This window comes from Salmo salar, chromosome 05 (genome assembly GCF_965601325.2).
Source record: "Salmo salar chromosome 05, fSalSal1, whole genome shotgun sequence".
In the NCBI taxonomy this organism is placed as follows: Eukaryota; Metazoa; Chordata; class Actinopteri; order Salmoniformes; family Salmonidae; genus Salmo; species Salmo salar.
Genome location: NC_138295.1, coordinates 83,187,855 through 83,208,343, shown reverse-complemented (window position 1 = coordinate 83,208,343; position 20,489 = coordinate 83,187,855). Strand labels below are relative to the sequence as shown.

General features: G+C 47.6%; 1 protein-coding gene across 10 annotated transcripts in view; it reads left to right on the top strand.

The window, feature by feature from the left end:
• LOC106593695 (focal adhesion kinase 1) overlaps window positions 1-17,458 on the top strand; it is a 135,461-nt gene extending 118,003 nt beyond the window's left edge. For all 10 annotated transcript variants that reach the window (XM_082975746.1, XM_082975747.1, XM_082975743.1 and 7 more), the window contains 5 exons: window positions 2,988-3,027; window positions 10,980-11,083; window positions 15,770-15,925; window positions 16,269-16,349; window positions 16,574-17,458. In XM_082975746.1, the coding sequence (XP_082831872.1) occupies window positions 2,988-3,027; window positions 10,980-11,083; window positions 15,770-15,925; window positions 16,269-16,349; window positions 16,574-16,792 (600 nt within the window). In that variant the 3' untranslated portion in view covers window positions 16,793-17,458. The remainder of the gene's footprint in view (window positions 1-2,987; window positions 3,028-10,979; window positions 11,084-15,769; window positions 15,926-16,268; window positions 16,350-16,573) is intronic.
• The last annotated feature ends 3,031 nt before the right edge of the window (window positions 17,459-20,489 follow it).

Here is a 20,489-nt window from a genome sequence, read left to right as displayed (position 1 = left end):
ATAATGTCTCAGATGACAACCAAACTGACATCCATACTCATTACGTTCCCAAGCATATTTCCAACTGGTTTTATTACCAAAATATGGTTCCTTTTCCCCATTTGTTTGATGTTCCCAGACTCTCTATATTTAACACAGGCTATTCAAGTCCTTCAGTAGGGTCAGAAAGAGAGGGGAAGGGAGAAAGGTATTTATGGGGGGGTCATAAACCTTACCCACAGGCCAACGTCATGACACCGCATAATGACAAAGCATAAACAGGTTTTTGGAAACGTTTTCAAATGTATTAAAAATAGAAAACTGAAATACCTTATTTACATAAGTATTCAGACCCTTAGCTATGAAACTCAAAATTGAGCTCAGGTGCGACCTGTTTCCATTGATCATCCTTGAGATGTTTCTACAACTTGATTGTTGTCCAGCTGTAGTAAATTCAATTGATTGGACATGATTTCGAAAGGCACACACCTGACTATATCAGGTCCCACAGTTGACAGTGCATCTCAGAGCAAAAACCAAGCCATGAGGTCGAAGGAATTGTCCGAAGAGCTCCGAGACAGAATTGTGTCAAGGCACAGATCTGGGGAAGGGTACCAAATAATATCTGCAGCATTGAAGGGCCTCAAGAACACAGTGGCCTCCATCATTCTTAAATTAAGTTTGGAACCACCAAGTCTCTTCCTAGAGCTGGCCACCCAACCAAACTGAGCAATTGGGGAAGAAGGGCTTTGGTCAGGGAGGTGACCAAGATCCTGATGGTCACTCTGACAGAGCTCCAGAGTTCCTCTGTGAAAATGGGAGAACCTTCCAGAAGGACAACCATCTCTGCAGCACTCCACCAATCAAGCCTTTATGGTAGAGTGGCCAGATGGAAGCCACTCCTCAGTAAAAGGCACATGACAGCCCGCTTGGAGTTTGCCAAAAGATACCTAAAGCACTCTCAGACCATGAGAAACAAGATTCTCTGGACTGATGAAACCAAGATTGAACTCTTTGGCCTGTATGCCAAACGTCACGTCTGGAGGAAACCTGGCATCATCCCTACGGTGAAACATGGTGGTGGCTGCATCATGCTGTGGGGATGTTTTTCAGCGGCAGGGACTGGGAGACTAGTCAGGATCAAGGGAAAGATGAACAGAGCAAAGTACAGAGAGATCCTTGATGAAAACCTGCTCCAGAGCACTCAGGACCTCAGACTGGGGTGAAGGTTCACCTTCCAACAGGACAACGACCCTAAGTACACAGCCAAGACAACTCAAGAGTGGCATTCTCTGAATGTCCTTGAGTTGCCCAGCCAGAGTCCAGACTTGAACCGAGTCTAACATCTCTGGAGAGACCTGAAAATAGCTGTGCAGCAACGCTCCCCATCCAACCTGACAGAGCTTGAGAGGATTTGCAGAGAAGAATGGGAGAAACTCCCCAAACACAGATGTGCCAAGCTTGTAGCTTCATACCCAAGACGACTCGAGGTTGTAATCGCTGCCAATGGTGCTTCAACAAAGTACTGAGTAAAGGGTGTAAATACTTATGTAATTGTGATAAAAACCTTGTTTTTCCAAAATGTGTAAAAAGTCAAGTGGTCTGAATACTTTCTGAATGCACTGTACATGCTTACTACATAGGCACGTTTTATGTATTTGTTTTAGCACTCTGGGGATTTACCTTCAACTGGAAAAGGGAAAGTCAAGGGGTTAACAGATTCACACAGATCATCTTGGGACCAACAATTGTAAATATATATTGATAATTTAAAAAAAGAGAATGGTTGAAGATGTAGTCTTTGCTCTTTGAATTCACGTTAGGAAACCAACATGTTTACTGGGCTTAAAAGGAGAAGAAAAGAACACTGACTGATATGAAGGAATATCCATCTGTTCTCATGTATAGAATATATCATGTAGAACTGTTTGAACATAGAATGTAGAACTGTTTGAACATAGAATGTAGAACTGATTACTGAACATAGAATGTAGAACTGTTAGAACATAGAATGTAGAACTGTTAGAACATAGAATGTAGAACTGTTAGAACATAGAATGTAGAACTGTTAGGACATAGAATGTAGAACTGTTAGGACAATGAACGTAGAACTGTTAGGACAATGAACGTAGAACTGTTAGGACAATGAACGTAGAACTGTTAGGACAATGAACGTAGAACTATTAGGACAATGAACGTAGAACTATTAGGACATAGAATGTAGAACTATTAGAATGTAGAACTATGAGAACATAGAATGCAGAACTATTAGGAGATAGAATGTAGAACTATTAGAATGTAGAACTATTAGAACATAGAATGTAGAACTATTTCATTTGTTCCCTGTCATTGCTCAGTATCATTACATTGAGCTGTATGGACAGCTGTGTTCTGAGCTGCATGGACCATTAGAAGGGTAATAGCCCCAAACCAAACCCACTCTTAGTTTAAAACACCGCCCGCATTAATGCAACAGCTCTCATGCAATCCACTCTATTTTACTGGGCAATTTGCAAAACCAAAATCTTGCTTCATGGCGAGATAACTGTCAGAATCTGTCTCCCTGATAATAATTATAGACAGGCAGAGGATGAAGCCAAGGAGTGATGGATAGCCGTTTAGCATGTTGAGTTGATGCACAAAAATATTGAATACAACTCTCAATAACCTCTAGGCTATTCTGTAAACTTCAATCAGCAAGTGTTTTATTGACTTACATTTAAACAGGGAATACTGCATATGGTCTGTTCTACAGTTTGTTTTAGGGCTATCACAGTAAAGCAGAGATGTGTTTTTACTGTGGAACGCCATGTAAACTGGTGGTTGGCTGTGGTCCGGTTAGGTCTGTGTATCTAAGCAGCAGGAGTATTTTGAGTGTTGGTGGAGAGACCACAACAACACAGATGACACCAGAGAGACTGCTCACTGGGATGTTGTGGAAAAACACTGTTGGAAATGTGGAATTAATCTTGCTGGTTTATTTCAACTGCTTGTTTGTGTTTGTGCAGACAGGAAACCAGCACATATACCAACCCATAGGCAAACCAGGTAATGTCTCAGCCAATGTAATTACAGGTTTACCTTACACGTATTGTTTTCACTGTTCCTCTGGTTCTCTGGCTCTAACTCTGACTGGCTCTAACTCTGACTGGCTCTAACTCTGACTGGCTCTAACTCTGACTCTGACTGGCTCTAACTCTGACTCTGACTGACTCTGACTGGCTCTGACTCTGACTCTGACTGGCTCTGACTCTGACTGGCTCTGACTCTGACTGGCTCTAACTCTGACTGGCTCTAACTCTGACTCTGACTGGCTCTAACTCTGACTCTGACTGGCTCTAACTCTGACTCTGACTGGCTCTGACTCTGACTGGCTCTGACTCTGACTGGCTCTGACTCTGACTGGCTCTGACTCTGACTGACTCTGACTGGCTCTGACTCTGACTGACTCTGACTGGCTCTGACTCTGACTCTGACTGGCTCTAACTCTGACTGACTGGCTCTAACTCTGACTGACTGGCTCTAACTCTGACTGACTGGCTCTAACTCTGACTCTGACTCTGACTGGCTCTGACTCTGACTGGCTCTGACTCTGATTGACTCTGACTCTGACTGGCTCTAACTCTGACTGGCTCTGACTCTGACTGGCTCTAACTCTGACTCTGACTCTGACTGGCTCTAACTCTGACTCTGACTGGCTCTAACTCTGACTCTGACTGGCTCTAACTCTGACTCTGACTGGCTCTAACTCTGACTCTGACTGGCTCTAACTCTGACTCTGACTGGCTCTAACTCTGACTCTGACTGGCTCTAACTCTGACTCTGACTGGCTCCCAACTCTGACTCTGACTGGCTCCCAACTCTGACTGGCTCCCAACTCTGACTCTGACTGGCTCCCAACTCTGACTCTGACTGGCTCCCAACTCTGACTCTGACTGGCTCCCAACTCTGACTGGCTCCCAACTCTGACTGGCTCTAACTCTGACTGGCTCTAACTCTGACTGGCTCTAACTCTGACTGGCTCTGACACCGGCTCTAACTCTGACTGGCTCTAACTCTGACTGGCTCTGACACCGACTCCGACACCGGCTCTAACTCTGACTGGCTCTAACTCTGACTGGCTCTAACTCTGACTGGCTCTAACTCTGACTGGCTCTAACTCTGACTGGCTCTGACACCGACTCCGACACCGGCTCTAACTCTGACTGGCTCTGACTCTGACTGGCTCTAACTCTGACTGGCTCTAACTCTGACTGGCTCTAACTCTGACTGGCTCTAACTCTGACTGGCTCTAACTCTGACTGGCTCTAACTCTGACTGGCTCTAACTCTGACTGACTCTGACTGGCTCTAACTCTGACTGGCTCTAACTCTGACTGGCTCTAACTCTGACTGGCTCTAACTCTGACTGGCTCTAACTCTGACTGGCTCTGACACCGACTCCGACACCGGCTCTAACTCTGACTGGCTCTAACTCTGACTGGCTCTAACTCTGACTGGCTCTAACTCTGACTGGCTCTAACTCTGACTGGCTCTAACTCTGACTGGCTCTAACTCTGACTGGCTCTAACTCTGACTGACTCTAACTCTGACTGGCTCTAACTCTGACTGGCTCTTGGCTCTAACTCTGACTGGCTCTAACTCTGACTGGCTCTGACACCGACTCCGACACCGGCTCTAACTCTGACTGGCTCTAACTCTGACTGGCTCTAACTCTGACTGGCTCTAACTCTGACTGGCTCTGACACCGGCTCTAACTCTGACTGGCTCTAACTCTGACTGGCTCTAACTCTGACTGGCTCTAACTGTGACTGGCTCTAACTCTGACTCTGACTGGCTCTAACTCTGACTGGCTCTAACTCTGACTGGCTCTAACTCTGACTGGCTCTAACTCTGACTGGCTCTAACTCTGACTGGCTCTGACACCGACTCCGACACCGGCTCTAACTCTGACTGGCTCTAACTCTGACTGGCTCTAACTCTGACTGGCTCTAACTCTGACTGGCTCTGACACCGGCTCTAACTCTGACTGGCTCTAACTCTGACTGGCTCTAACTCTGACTGGCTCTAACTGTGACTGGCTCTAACTCTGACTCTGACTGGCTCTAACTCTGACTGGCTCTAACTCTGACTGGCTCTAACTCTGACTGGCTCTAACTCTGACTGGCTCTAACTCTGACTGGCTCTGACACCGACTCCGACACCGGCTCTAACTCTGACTGGCTCTAACTCTGACTGGCTCTGACTCTGACTGGCTCTGACTCTGACTGGCTCTAACTCTGACTGGCTCTAACTCTGACTGGCTCTAACTCTGACTGGCTCTAACTCTGACTGACTCTGACTGGCTCTAACTCTGACTGGCTCTAACTCTGACTGGCTCTAACTCTGACTGGCTCTAACTCTGACTGGCTCTGACACCGACTCCGACACCGGCTCTAACTCTGACTGGCTCTAACTCTGACTGGCTCTAACTCTGACTGGCTCTAACTCTGACTGGCTCTAACTCTGACTGGCTCTAACTCTGACTGGCTCTAACTCTGACTGGCTCTGACACCGGCTCTAACTCTGACTGGCTCTAACTCTGACTGGCTCTAACTCTGACTGGCTCTAACTCTGACTGGCTCTGACTCTGACTGGCTCTAACTCTGACTGGCTCTGACTCTGACTGGCTCTGACTCTGACTGGCTCTAACTCTGACTCTGACTGGCTCTAACTCTGACTCTGACTGGCTCTAACTCTGACTCTGACTGGCTCTAACTCTGACTCTGACTGGCTCTAACTCTGACTCTGACTGGCTCTAACTCTGACTCTGACTGGCTCTAACTCTGACTGGCTCTGACACCGACTCCGACACCGGCTCTAACTCTGACTGGCTCTAACTCTGACTGGCTCTAACTCTGACTGGCTCTAACTCTGACTGACTCTGACTGGCTCTAACTCTGACTGGCTCTAACTCTGACTGGCTCTAACTCTGACTGGCTCTGACACCGACTCCGACACCGGCTCTAACTCTGACTGGCTCTAACTCTGACTGGCTCTAACTCTGACTGGCTCTAACTCTGACTGGCTCTGACACCGACTCCGACACCGGCTCTAACTCTGACTGGCTCTAACTCTGACTGGCTCTAACTCTGACTGGCTCTAACTCTGACTGGCTCTAACTCTGACTGGCTCTGACACCGGCTCTAACTCTGACTGGCTCTAACTCTGACTGGCTCTAACTGTGACTGGCTCTGACACCGACTCCGACACCGGCTCTAACTCTGACTGCTCTAACTCTGACTGGCTCTAACTCTGACTGGCTCTAACTCTGACTGGCTCTAACTCTGACTGGCTCTGACACCGGCTCTAACTCTGACTGGCTCTAACTCTGACTGGCTCTAACTGTGACTGGCTCTGACACCGACTCCGACACCGGCTCTAACTCTGACTGGCTCTAACTCTGACTCTGACTGGCTCTGACTCTGACTGGCTCTAACTCTGACTGGCTCTGACACCGACTCCGACACCGCTCTAACTCTGACTGGCTCTAACTCTGACTGGCTCTGACTCTGACTGGCTCTAACTCTGACTCTGACTCTGACTGGCTCTAACTCTGACTCTGACTGGCTCTAACTCTGACTCTGACTGGCTCTAACTCTGACTCTGACTGGCTCTAACTCTGACTCTGACTGGCTCTAACTCTGACTCTGACTGGCTCTAACTCTGACTCTGACTGGCTCTAACTCTGACTCTGACTGGCTCTAACTCTGACTCTGACTGGCTCCCAACTCTGACTCTGACTGGCTCCCAACTCTGACTGGCTCCCAACTCTGACTCTGACTGGCTCCCAACTCTGACTCTGACTGGCTCCCAACTCTGACTCTGACTGGCTCCCAACTCTGACTGGCTCCCAACTCTGACTGGCTCTAACTCTGACTGGCTCTAACTCTGACTGGCTCTAACTCTGACTGGCTCTAACTCTGACTGGCTCTGACACCGGCTCTAACTCTGACTGGCTCTAACTCTGACTGGCTCTGACACCGACTCCGACACCGGCTCTAACTCTGACTGGCTCTAACTCTGACTGGCTCTAACTCTGACTGGCTCTAACTCTGACTGGCTCTAACTCTGACTGGCTCTGACACCGACTCCGACACCGGCTCTAACTCTGACTGGCTCTGACTCTGACTGGCTCTGACTCTGACTGGCTCTAACTCTGACTGGCTCTAACTCTGACTGGCTCTAACTCTGACTGGCTCTAACTCTGACTGGCTCTAACTCTGACTGACTCTGACTGGCTCTAACTCTGACTGGCTCTAACTCTGACTGGCTCTAACTCTGACTGGCTCTAACTCTGACTGGCTCTGACACCGACTCCGACACCGGCTCTAACTCTGACTGGCTCTAACTCTGACTGGCTCTAACTCTGACTGGCTCTAACTCTGACTGGCTCTAACTCTGACTGGCTCTAACTCTGACTGGCTCTAACTCTGACTGGCTCTAACTCTGACTGACTCTAACTCTGACTGGCTCTAACTCTGACTGGCTCTAACTCTGACTGACTCTGACTGGCTCTAACTCTGACTGGCTCTAACTCTGACTGGCTCTGACACCGACTCCGACACCGGCTCTAACTCTGACTGGCTCTAACTCTGACTGGCTCTAACTCTGACTGGCTCTAACTCTGACTGGCTCTGACACCGGCTCTAACTCTGACTGGCTCTAACTCTGACTGGCTCTAACTCTGACTGGCTCTAACTGTGACTGGCTCTAACTCTGACTCTGACTGGCTCTAACTCTGACTGGCTCTAACTCTGACTGGCTCTAACTCTGACTGGCTCTAACTCTGACTGGCTCTAACTCTGACTGGCTCTGACACCGACTCCGACACCGGCTCTAACTCTGACTGGCTCTAACTCTGACTGGCTCTGACTCTGACTGGCTCTGACTCTGACTGGCTCTAACTCTGACTGGCTCTAACTCTGACTGGCTCTAACTCTGACTGGCTCTAACTCTGACTGACTCTGACTGGCTCTAACTCTGACTGGCTCTAACTCTGACTGGCTCTAACTCTGACTGGCTCTAACTCTGACTGGCTCTAACTCTGACTGGCTCTGACACCGACTCCGACACCGGCTCTAACTCTGACTGGCTCTAACTCTGACTGGCTCTAACTCTGACTGGCTCTAACTCTGACTGGCTCTAACTCTGACTGGCTCTAACTCTGACTGGCTCTGACACCGGCTCTAACTCTGACTGGCTCTAACTCTGACTGGCTCTAACTCTGACTGGCTCTAACTCTGACTGGCTCTGACTCTGACTGGCTCTAACTCTGACTGGCTCTGACTCTGACTGGCTCTGACTCTGACTGGCTCTAACTCTGACTCTGACTGGCTCTAACTCTGACTCTGACTGGCTCTAACTCTGACTCTGACTGGCTCTAACTCTGACTCTGACTGGCTCTAACTCTGACTCTGACTGGCTCTAACTCTGACTCTGACTGGCTCTAACTCTGACTGGCTCTAACTCTGACTGACTCTGACTGGCTCTAACTCTGACTGGCTCTAACTCTGACTGGCTCTGACACCGACTCCGACACCGGCTCTAACTCTGACTGGCTCTAACTCTGACTGGCTCTAACTCTGACTGACTCTGACTGGCTCTAACTCTGACTGGCTCTAACTCTGACTGGCTCTAACTCTGACTGGCTCTGACACCGACTCCGACACCGGCTCTAACTCTGACTGGCTCTAACTCTGACTGGCTCTAACTCTGACTGGCTCTAACTCTGACTGGCTCTAACTCTGACTGGCTCTGACACCGGCTCTAACTCTGACTGGCTCTAACTCTGACTGGCTCTAACTGTGACTGGCTCTGACACCGACTCCGACACCGGCTCTAACTCTGACTGGCTCTAACTCTGACTCTGACTGGCTCTGACTCTGACTGGCTCTAACTCTGACTGGCTCTGACACCGACTCCGACACCGGCTCTAACTCTGACTGGCTCTAACTCTGACTGGCTCTAACTCTGACTGGCTCTAACTCTGACTGGCTCTAACTCTGACTGGCTCTAACTCTGACTGGCTCTAACTCTGACTGGCTCTAACTCTGACTGGCTCTAACTCTGACTGGCTCTAACTCTGACTGGCTCTGACACCGGCTCTAACTCTGACTGGCTCTAACTCTGACTGGCTCTAACTCTGACTGGCTCTAACTCTGACTGGCTCTGACTCTGACTGGCTCTGACTCTGACTGGCTCTAACTCTGACTGGCTCTGACTCTGACTGGCTCTAACTCTGACTCTGACTGGCTCTAACTCTGACTCTGACTGGCTCTAACTCTGACTCTGACTGGCTCTAACTCTGACTCTGACTGGCTCTAACTCTGACTCTGACTGGCTCTAACTCTGACTGGCTCTAACTCTGACTGGCTCTAACTCTGACTGGCTCTAACTCTGACTGGCTCTAACTCTGACTGGCTCTAACTCTGACTGGCTCTAACTCTGACTGGCTCTAACTCTGACTGGCTCTAACTCTGACTGGCTCTAACTCTGACTGGCTCTAACTCTGACTGACTCTAACTCTGACTGACTCTGACTCTGACTGGCTCTGACTCTGACTGGCTCTGACTCTGACTGGCTCTGACTCTGACTGGCTCTAACTCTGACTGGCTCTAACTCTGACTGGCTCTAACTCTGACTGGCTCTAACTCTGACCGGCTCTAACTCTGACCGGCTCTAACTCTGACCGGCTCTAACTGTGACTGGCTCTGACACCGACTCCGACACCGGCTCTAACTCTGACTGGCTCTAACTCTGACTCTGACTGGCTCTGACTCTGACTGGCTCTAACTCTGACTGGCTCTGACACCGACTCCGACACCGGCTCTAACTCTGACTGGCTCTAACTCTGACTGGCTCTAACTCTGACTGGCTCTAACTCTGACTGGCTCTAACTCTGACTGGCTCTAACTCTGACTGGCTCAACTCGCGGCTCTAACTCTGACTGGCTCTGACACCGACTCCGACACCGGCTCTAACTCTGACTGGCTCTAACTCTGACTGGCTCTGACTCTGACTGGCTCTAACTCTGACTGGCTCTAACTCTGACTGGCTCTAACTCTGACTGGCTCTGACACCGGGTCTAACTCTGACTGGCTCTAACTCTGACTGGCTCTGACACCGACTCTAACTCTGACTCTGACTGGCTCTAACTCTGACTGGCTCTGACACCGACTCCGCACCGGCTCTAACTCTGACTGGCTCTAACTCTGACTGGCTCTGACACCGACTCTAACTCTGACTCTGACTGGCTCAACTCTGACTGGCTCTAACTCTAAATCTGACTGGCTCTGACACCGACTCTAACTCTGACTGGCCCTAACTCTGACTAGCTCTAACTCTGACTGGCTCTGACTCTGACTGGCTCTGACACCGGCTCTAACTCTGACTGGCTCTAGCTCTGACACCGACTCCGACACCGGCTCTAACTCTGACTCTGACTGGCTCTAACTCTGACTCTGACTGGCTCTAACTCTGACTCTGACTGGCTCTGACTCTGACTGGCTCTGACTCTGACTGGCTCTAACTCTGACTCTGACTGGCTCTGACTCTGACTGGCTCTAACTCTGACACCGACTCTAACTCTGACTGGCTCTAACTTTGACTGGCTCTAACTCTGACTCCCTCAACTGTTCTAGCACATTCCTCAACCATTTTAACTGCTAAACTATGTTGACAGGCTGACAATTTGACTATTTTTGCTAGGCCTGTGTTAGTTTATGTTGCCATAATAGTAGATATTTGATAGGAATTCCGTTGAATCTGTGAGAGTTTGATAAGGAACGCTACATTCCTGTGCATCTTCCATATAAGTCATGCATTGGTTTTATTCCTTATGAAACTGATGATGGGTCCTTTGTCTCAACAGAACATTCATATATTGTACTATATGTTGTAGTTTAAGTATCTGTTTATTCTATTGTACTCAAGTATCTGATGGGTCCTTTGCCTCAACAGAACATGCAGCTCCACCAAAGAAACCTCCCCGTCCTGGAGCCCCCAGTCACCTGGGTAGTCTGGCCAGCCTGAACCCTGTGGACAGCTACAATGAGGGAGTGAAGGTAAGCTGATGCTCACATGTTTATTCTACCATATCTACCAATCAAACTTTACACGCATTCTACAACAATCCAGTGATTTGCTTTATCGCTCAATTTAAACCCACAGATGTACAACATGTCTCAAAGTTGTTTCAATTTATTTGTAGTTATTGTGTTGGTGTTTTACTTTTGCATGTGCACTCAAAACAAAGTGTTCATCCATCATTTTAAAGCTAGAATCCTTCATTGAAATGATAACAAAGTGGTTCAACCCACCTCTGTTTTGGTAAAAAGCTGAGGGATGGACCTGGAGAAATGTAACCCCGTTCAAATTCATAGACAGAGCTGTGGATGCAAGGACTGACCATCCATGATATCAACATGATAGTTGTAACCATGTTTTGAGGCTAGACAGTGTTTGTTTACATTTACTTTGTTTACAAACATCAGAGTAAAACAAGTTCATATGCTGGGTTCTGTTGAGGTACGACAGTTGAACTAAGCTCCTGAGACATTTACAAGTTATATTCTTCAACAATCAATGGGTATATACACTGAGTGGACAAAACATTAAGGACACCTTCCTAATATTGAGTTGCACCCCCTCCCTTTTGCCCTCAGAACAGCCTCAATTTGTCGGGGCATGGACTCTACAAGGTGTCGAAAGCGTTCCACAGGGATGCTGGCACATGTTGACTCCAATGTTTCCCACAGTTGTGTCAAGTTGGCTGGATGTCCTTTGAGTGGTGGACCATTCTTGATACACACAGGAAACTGTTGAGTGTGAAAAACCCAGCAGTGTTGCAGTTCTTGACACAAACCGGTGCGCCTGGCACCTACTACCATATCCATGTCTCAATTGTCTCAAGTCTTAAAAATCCTTCTTTACCCTGTCTCCTCCCCTTAATCTACACTGATTGAAGTTGATTTAACAGGTGACATCAATAAGGGATCATAGCTTTCACCTGGATTCACCTGGTCAGTCTATGTCATGGAAAGATCAGCTGTCCTTAATGTTTTGTACATTCAGTGTTTAATTCATTTATATGTGCAAAAATGGATGTTGCAATTAAGGATTCTATCTTTAAGTTGAGAAGTTCATGACTATGCATCTAAAACATGACTAACTGACCCCATTTCTGTTAGAACATTCCTACATGACTTTACCATGTTGGCCAGATCACAACGACTACCACTGTATTTCAACTACACAGACTTCCCCCTTTTTTATGACACCCAAAAGACCGGACATTTCACTATTTTCCCCAGTGATGGTTACTATGGCAACAGTCCGCTTAAGTTTCTCTGTGTAAGCATAGAGCATCCAGGAGTGTTACCTTCCCTAAGTTATCCAAACTGTTAGCTCTGCTCTGCTCTGCTACCACTACCACAAATGGCACACTGTTCCCGATATAGTGCACTACAGTACTTTTGACCAGAGTCCTATGGGCCCTGGTCAAAAGCAGTGCACTAAATAAGGAATAGGGGGGCTTTTGGGGTGCACCCTAAGCCTCAGTTAAAGCAGTCCCAGCTGTAGTTCACCCCCTCTCTCCTCCTTCCCCAAACACGCTCATAAATACCACATGATCGACCAGGCAGTCAGGCCTGAAATGCACCCTGGGAAGGAACACACTCTTTCCATTACACTGCCTTCTTACCATCAGCATGGAAAATGATTTAACAAGAGGAATACTCTATCTAATGTGGTTCCTTCTTCCTGAGAAAGAAGCCGACATGTAAACACTGACATGGACATTATCAGCCCATCATGACTGGAACTGAGATGGTCAGACTGGGCTATGATATGATGCATCACAAATGGATTCCTATTCCCTATATAGTACACTGCTTTTGACCAGAGCCCCATAGGCCCTAGTGGTAAAACGTTTTGCACTATATAGGAAATAGGATGTAATTTGTGCCGCTGTACTATCATGTACTCAGTACTGTGCTACCATGGCAACCTGTTCCCTGTTCTGATGAGGGAATTAGTGGGATTCATGCAAAAGATAAAAACAAGTAAAATGAAATACAAAGGCTACATTTACGCAGGCAGCCCAATTCTGATATTTTGCCAGTAATTGGTCTTTTGACCAATCAGTCAGATCCTTTGCCAGGAATTGGTCTTTTGACCAATCAGATCAGATCCTTTGCTAATAATTAGGTACCTTTTCAGAATTGGGCTGCCTGTATAAACACAGACAAAGTTTCATGCCCACAACATTTGAGTCACCACCTCTGAGATATTTCGGTATTTACTCAACCAACCTCTCCAAAGCCTTAATTATTTGGATGAAACTTTGCTCTCTGGTGTTGTTCCGTGTATTGTTAATGCTTGTTGCATTAATATTTTCTCCCTCTTCTGTCCCTCTTGCCTCTGCCTTACTGTTGTTGAACTTAGCCCTGGCGGGTAAGAGAACACTGTGAATGTGTGTGTGAACGTTCGTGTGTGTGTGTCTCTGTAGACCTAATTTCTCACAGAATTGTCAATCAGTTGTTATTTGATGCTGAAAAAGCAGGCTATGGGTTGGGTTGTGTATTGGGGTGGGACAATGGAGTCCATCAGTATCTCTGGTAACAGTGAACTTCTAATGCATCATCTGATTTGGGGCGCTTTACAAATGGCACCCCATTCCCTATATAGTGTACTACTTTAGACCAGAGGGCCCTGGTCAGAAGTATAGTATATAAGAAATAGGGTGCCATTTGGGACTCAGCCCGGGTTCATTCACCTGTTACATTTACATTTTACATTTTAGTCATTTAGCAGACGCTCTTATCCAGAGCGACTTACAGTAGTGAATGCATACATTTTTCTTTTTTTTCTTTTTTTTATTATTATTTTTTTTCTTTTTTTATTATTTTTTATTATTTTTTATATTTTTTTTTTGTACTGGCCCCCCGTGGGAATCGAACCCACAACCCTGGCGTTGCAAACACCATGCTCTACCAACTGAGTCTGTTCACTGAACCACTTTAGCCTTCTCATCCTAATGCATTTCTTCCATTCACCGTACTGACACAACACCTCTTTACCATCGATAAAGTGGGTCATGTAGTGGGCCATGTAGAGGTCTTATAGTGGGCCATGTAGAGGTCATATAGAGGTCTTATAGGGCCATGTAGAGGTCTTATAGTGGGCCATGTAGAGGTCTTATAGTGGGCCATGTAGAGGTCTTATAGTGGGCCATGTAGAGGTCTTATAGTGGGCCATGTAGAGGTCTTATAGTGGGCCATGTAGCAGGTCTTATAGTGGGCCATGTAGTGGGCCATATAGAGGTCTTATAGTGGACCATGTAGAGGTCTTATAGTGGGCCATGTAGAGGTCATATAGAGGTCTTATAGTGGGCCATGTAGAGGTCTTATAGCGGGCCATGTGGAGGTCTTATAGTGGGTCGTATAGAGGTCTTATAGTGGGCCATATAGAGGTCTTATAGTGGGCCATGTAAAGGTCTTATAGTGGGCCATGTAGAGGTCTTATAGTGGGTCGTATAGAGGTCTTATAGTGGGCCATGTAGAGGTATTATAGTGGGCCATGTAGTGGGCCATATAGAGGGCCATATAGAGGTCTTATAGTGGGCCATGTAGTGGGCCATATAGAGGTCTTATAGTGGGCCATATAGAGAACTTATAGTGGGCCATGTAGTGGGCCATATAGAGGTCGTATAGTGGGCCATGTAGTGGGCCATATAGAGGTCTTATAGTGGGCCATGTAGTGGGCCATATAGAGGTCTTATAGAGGGCCACGTAGTGGGCCATATAGAGGTCTTATAGAGGGCCATGTAGTGAGCCATACAGAGGTCTTATAGTGGGCCATGTAGTGGGCCATATAGAGGTCTTATAGAGGGCCACGTAGTGGGCCATATAGAGGTCTTATAGTGGACCATGTAGTGGGCCATATAGAGGTCTTATAATGGGCCGTATAGAGGTCTTACAGTGGGCCATGTAGCGGTCTTATAATGGGCCATGTAGTGGGCGGTATAGAGGTCTTATAGTGGGCCATATAGAGATCTTATAGTGGGCCATGTAGAGGTCTTATAGTGGGCCATATATAGGTCCTATAGTGGGCCGTGTAGTGGGCCATATAGAAGTCTTATAGTGGGCCATATAGAGGTCTTATAGTGGGCCATATAGAGGTATTATAGTGGGCCATGTAGTGGTATTGTAGTGGGCCATATGGAGGTCTTATAGTGGGCCATGTAGTGCTTGTGTATGTTCAGATCTGTGTTTGCGTGGCCATAATAATGTGTGTTTGTCTACAACATTGTTTCAAACAACCCTCTGAATCCTAAACGTAACACACTGACTTCTTCCTAAATGGGATCTGTGCACTTTTGACACTTTTGACATGATTTAGGATTAATGCTGAATTCCAAATAACTCCATTATAGAATGTATTGTTTATTCCAGATGCTGACATCTTCCTAACATAACCTCTAACCTTCTCTAGACCCGATGTACAATTTCAAGGATATATTTGACTTAATTTAGTCTCTGGTGTTTGTAGAGACTGTCGTTTCAAATTCCTTGGGTTTTGGTCGTTGTGATTTACTACCATGAATGACTGTGGTGTTGACTGACTGGTGATATATACTGCCATCTATTGGTGAGAGTTAAGAAATGCAAGGTTGAACAATATATGAAACATCTGACCCTCTGTGTTATTTCTCCATCTCTGCTCACAGTGTATTTTTCTCCTTCATTCAGCTCCAGCCTCAGGAGATCAGCCCACCCCCCACTGCTAACCTGGACCGCTCTAATGACAAGGTCTATGAGAATGTCACAGGACTGGTGAAGGCTGTCATAGAGATGTCCAGTAGAATTCAGCCTGCGCCTCCCGAGGAATACGTGCCAATGGTCAAGGTAGGAGAGACACAGTGTTCATTATCTCCACATTCAATCATCAGGGTTCATTGTAGCAAAACCTTTATGTTTCGTTCTTTTTGGAAATGTTTTATCCTTACTGAACATGGCCCAGGGCTTTCTTCCTTGTGGTTCGTGGAGAGCATTTGACCTTTTTTTTACCTTTAGCAGACGCTCTGATCCAGAGAGACTTACAGTAGTGAGTGCATACATTTTCATACTGGTCCCCCGTGGGAATCAAACCCACAACCCTGGCGTTGCGAGCACCATGTTCTACCATCTGAGTCACACGGGACAGAGCAGAGTTCTAGGATTGGTTCATATGAGTATATTTGTGTTTCAGGATGTGGGTCTGGCACTGAGGACACTCCTGGCCACAGTGGATGAAACAATCACGTTACTTCCAGCTAGCACACACAGAGAGGTACGTTAACAGGCATGAGCTATTTCTGATCCAGTACTATGTTAGTCCCCTCTGCCTTCTCTTATACAGGACATTTTGTTTTAATTAGTTATATAATACTGGAATATGTGCACCCTGTTCATTCTCTGAACCTATTTTTATTTTATCTCTCAATATATAATAATAATAATAATAATAATATTTGGAACATTTATGTTTTAATAAAGTACTATCTTATCTTAAAGGTGGAGATGGCCCAGAAGCTGTTGAACTCTGACCTGGCGGAGCTGATCAACAAGATGAAGCTGGCCCAGCAGTACGTCATGACCAGCCTGCAGCAGGACTACAAGAAACAGATGCTGACAGCCGCCCACGCCCTGGCCGTAGACGCCAAGAACCTTCTAGACGTCATCGACCAGAGCCGGCTCAGGATGTTGGGCCAGGCCCAGCCGCCACCTCACTAGTGCTGGGGGAGGAGGGTGTGGAGTGTGGGAGGAACTGACTCAACTCAAAGCTTCTGGCTGAATGACTGTCTGGACAGATGGAAGCCATGTGGGGGCGCCCTTGGGTTTGTTCACCTGTTCTGTCAGTGATTACTTCAAGGAAGGGAGGAATGAGGAAGAATGCACTGTGAAGGAATTTGAATGGGGCACTGCTTCTACAGCACCGTCAGATGGACTGGACTGTGCATCACCAGGCAGACTAGCGACCACCTCTGACCCTCACTCCCAACACACCACTCCTTTTTATAGACTTGGAATCTTTGAAGAGTTATTTTATTTTATGCTGCACCGATTGTGTCGGCTGACTAACTGTGAATTCCTACAGTCCCAGATTTCATCTGAAGAAGAATCAGGAGGCACACTTCAGAAATTGCTCTCCCCAGAGGACATATGGGAGACGATGTTTACAACACAACTGAACTGGAACCTCTATGCTTTAGTAGACAGAACACTGAACTCCTCACACTACGTCTAACATGTCTGCTTCATTGTTAACACTTGTCACAAGCTCAATAGTGATTCATGGAGGATCACAAACACTGGGATATATTTTGTCTTGGCTCAGTCGGCCATCTTGTCAAATAGGAGAAAATAAAGGATGAAATAAAATGATGACAAAAAGACAAAGCTGTGACAGTGCTTTCCTGTGTTTACAAATGACAGCCAAAGCTGTGACAGTGCTTTCCTGTGTTTACGAATAACAGCCAAAGCTGTGACAGTGCTTTCCTGTGTTTACGAATGACAGCCAAAGCTGGGACAGGGCTTTCCTGTGTTTACGAATGACGAATGACAGCTTTCCTGTGTTTACGAATGACAGCCAAAGCTGTGACAGTGCTTTCCTGTGTTTACGAATGACAGCCAAAGCTGTGACTGTGCTTTCCTGTGTTTACGAATGACAGCCAAAGCTGTGACAGTGCTTTCCTGTGTTTACGAATGACAGCCAAAGCTGTGACTGTGCTTTCCTGTGTTTACGAATAACAGCCAAAGCTGTGACAGTGCTTTCCTGTGTTTACGAATGACAGCCAAAGCTGTGACAGTGCTTTCCTGTGTTTACGAATGACAGCCAAAGCTGTGACGGTGCTTTCCTGTGTTTACGAATGACGAATGACAGCTTTCCTGTGTTTACGAATGACAGCCAAAGCTGTGACAGTGCTTTCCTGTGTTTACGAATGACAGCCAAAGCTGTGACAGTGCTTTCCTGTGTTTACGAATGACAGCCAAAGCTGAGACAGTGCTTTCCTGTGTTTACGAATGACAGCCAAAGGATGGTGTTAGCATGTCATTTATTTTCCTTAATGATGTTTAGTTGAATCTTTCATTTTTCCAATAGTTTAATAGATTTATATTCATATTTTAAACTTCTCGACATTTCATCAACACATGTTCCCATTTAGCACCAACAGGAATGAATTAATACCTTAAAGGGTCATCTCAGCAGTACTTCTCATACTAATCAGCAGTTACATAAGTCTTATTCATAGCTTACTGACAAGTTACCATGCTTATCATTTAGGTCTATCTGTGATATTTGCTGAGAAGAGAGAGGACACCTATTGCAGTGTATTGACTGACTTTAACATGTACTTCAATCAGTTGAAAATGTAAAGTAATGATATTGTCACGATTCCCACCGACGGTGGGGCCCCCTCCTGCTCGGGTGGCGCTCGGCGGTCGTCGTCACCGGCCTATTAGCTGCCACCAATTCCCTTTTGCTTTTCCCCTTTTTTGATTTTGGACACCTGTGGTCAATTAGCCATTAGTGGGGCTATTTAGTTTAGCTGGCCCGCTCCTTGTTGTGCGGGATTGATTGTTGTATGTCGACTGTCTTGTTGTCGGCTTGGCATTGTCGCTGATTGTATTTATTCCCCTGTGCTTGGGAACTTTGTTTTTTTTCCTTCAAGTGTTATTAAAAACACCACTCCCTGTGTTCGTTGCTTCCTGCGCCTCATTCCTGCAAACGCGACGACCAAAGCCCTTACAGAATCCCGCACCATCTGAAAAGGCATGGAATCAGCGGGAGCAGCGGGCACTCCTCTGCCCTCGATGGAGGAACGCGTGCTCCACCACACGACGGTCCTACACCGCATCGGATCGGCAATGGACCAGATGATGGAGAGGATGGACCGATGGGAGAGAAGTGGTATCCTCTCCACCTCCCCCGATACAGCCATCTTCGCCTCCCACGACGTCTGGCTCTGGTGCGCTTCGTTGGCGCTCCCAAGGGGCGGCGGCTGGGTGCCAGGGGTTTTTGCTCCAGCTTGAGCTGTACCTGGCCACCGTCAGACCTGCTCCCACGGGAGAGGAGAGCGTGAGTGCCCTCGTTTCCTGCCTGACGGGCCAAGCTCTGGAGTGGGCTAATGCGGTCTGGAACGGTCCAGACTCGGCGAGGGACCACTACCCAGAGTTCACCCGCCGCTTTCGGGGTGGAACGACAGGGCCCTCATAGACCACTACCGCTGCAGTCTCCGGGCGGACGTCCGCAGGGAGCTGGCCTGTCGGGACACAGCTCTGTCCCTGGACGAGCTGATAGACATGTCCATACGTCTGGACAATTTGCTGGCTGCCCGCGGGTGTTCGGAGAGGGTCCTGCCCGTTCCACCCCCGTGCACCCCCGCCCCTACCCCTATGGAGGTAGTTGAGGCCGTGCCAAGGGGCTCCGGAGGAGGTGGCTCCTCCTGCACCAGCTGTGGTCTGAGAGGACACACGGCCGACCGGTGCTGGAGGAGCCAGTCTGGGAGTCGAGAGGGCAGGCTTCTCGGTCACCTCAGGTGAGTCAGCACCAGATTCACCCAGAACCCCCTGTTGGTCACGTGTTTTTACCTGTTTTGTTTACTACATTTTTTCCCTCTTCCCAGCATAGGGCGCTAGTCGATTCAGGCGCAGCTGGGAACTTTATGGACCGTGGACTTGCCATTAAGCTGGGCATTCCTCGGGTGCCGATAGATTCCCCTTTCCCCGTGCACTCCCTAGATAGCCGACCATTAGGGTCAGGGCTAGTCAAGGAGTCTACGGTGCCACTGGACATGATAACGCAGGGGAATCGTAAGGAACGCATTATTTTTTTCCTTATTGATTCGCCTGCGTTTCCGGTGGTGCTGGGGGTCCCCTGGCTGGCTGGTCACAATCCCCGTATTTCGTGGAAACAGGGGGTTCTCCCGGGGTGGTCAGAGGAGTGTTCAGGGAGGTGTCTAGGAGTTTCCATAGGTGCCACTTCGGTGGAAAGTCCAGACCAGGTGTCCACCGTGCGCATTCCCCCCGAATACGCCGATTTGGCGATCGCTTTTTGTAAAAAGAGGGCGACTAAATTACCACCTCGTCGACAGGGGGATTGTGCGATAGATCTCCAGCTTAACGCTGCGCTTCCCAGGAGTCGCGTGTACCCCTTGTCACAGGAGGAGACGGCGGCTATGGAGACATATGTCACGGAATCCCTGAGACAGGGGTACATTCGGCCCTCCATCTCACCCGCTTCCTCGAGTTTCTTTTTTGTCAAGAAAAAGGAGGGAGGGCTGCATCCGTGCATTGATTACAGAGGTCTAAACGCTATCACGGTGGGGTTTAGTTACCCACTACCTCTCATCGCTACGGCAGTGGAATCATTTCACGGAGCACAGTTCTTCACAAAACTGGATCTCAGGAGCGCGTATAATCTGGTGCG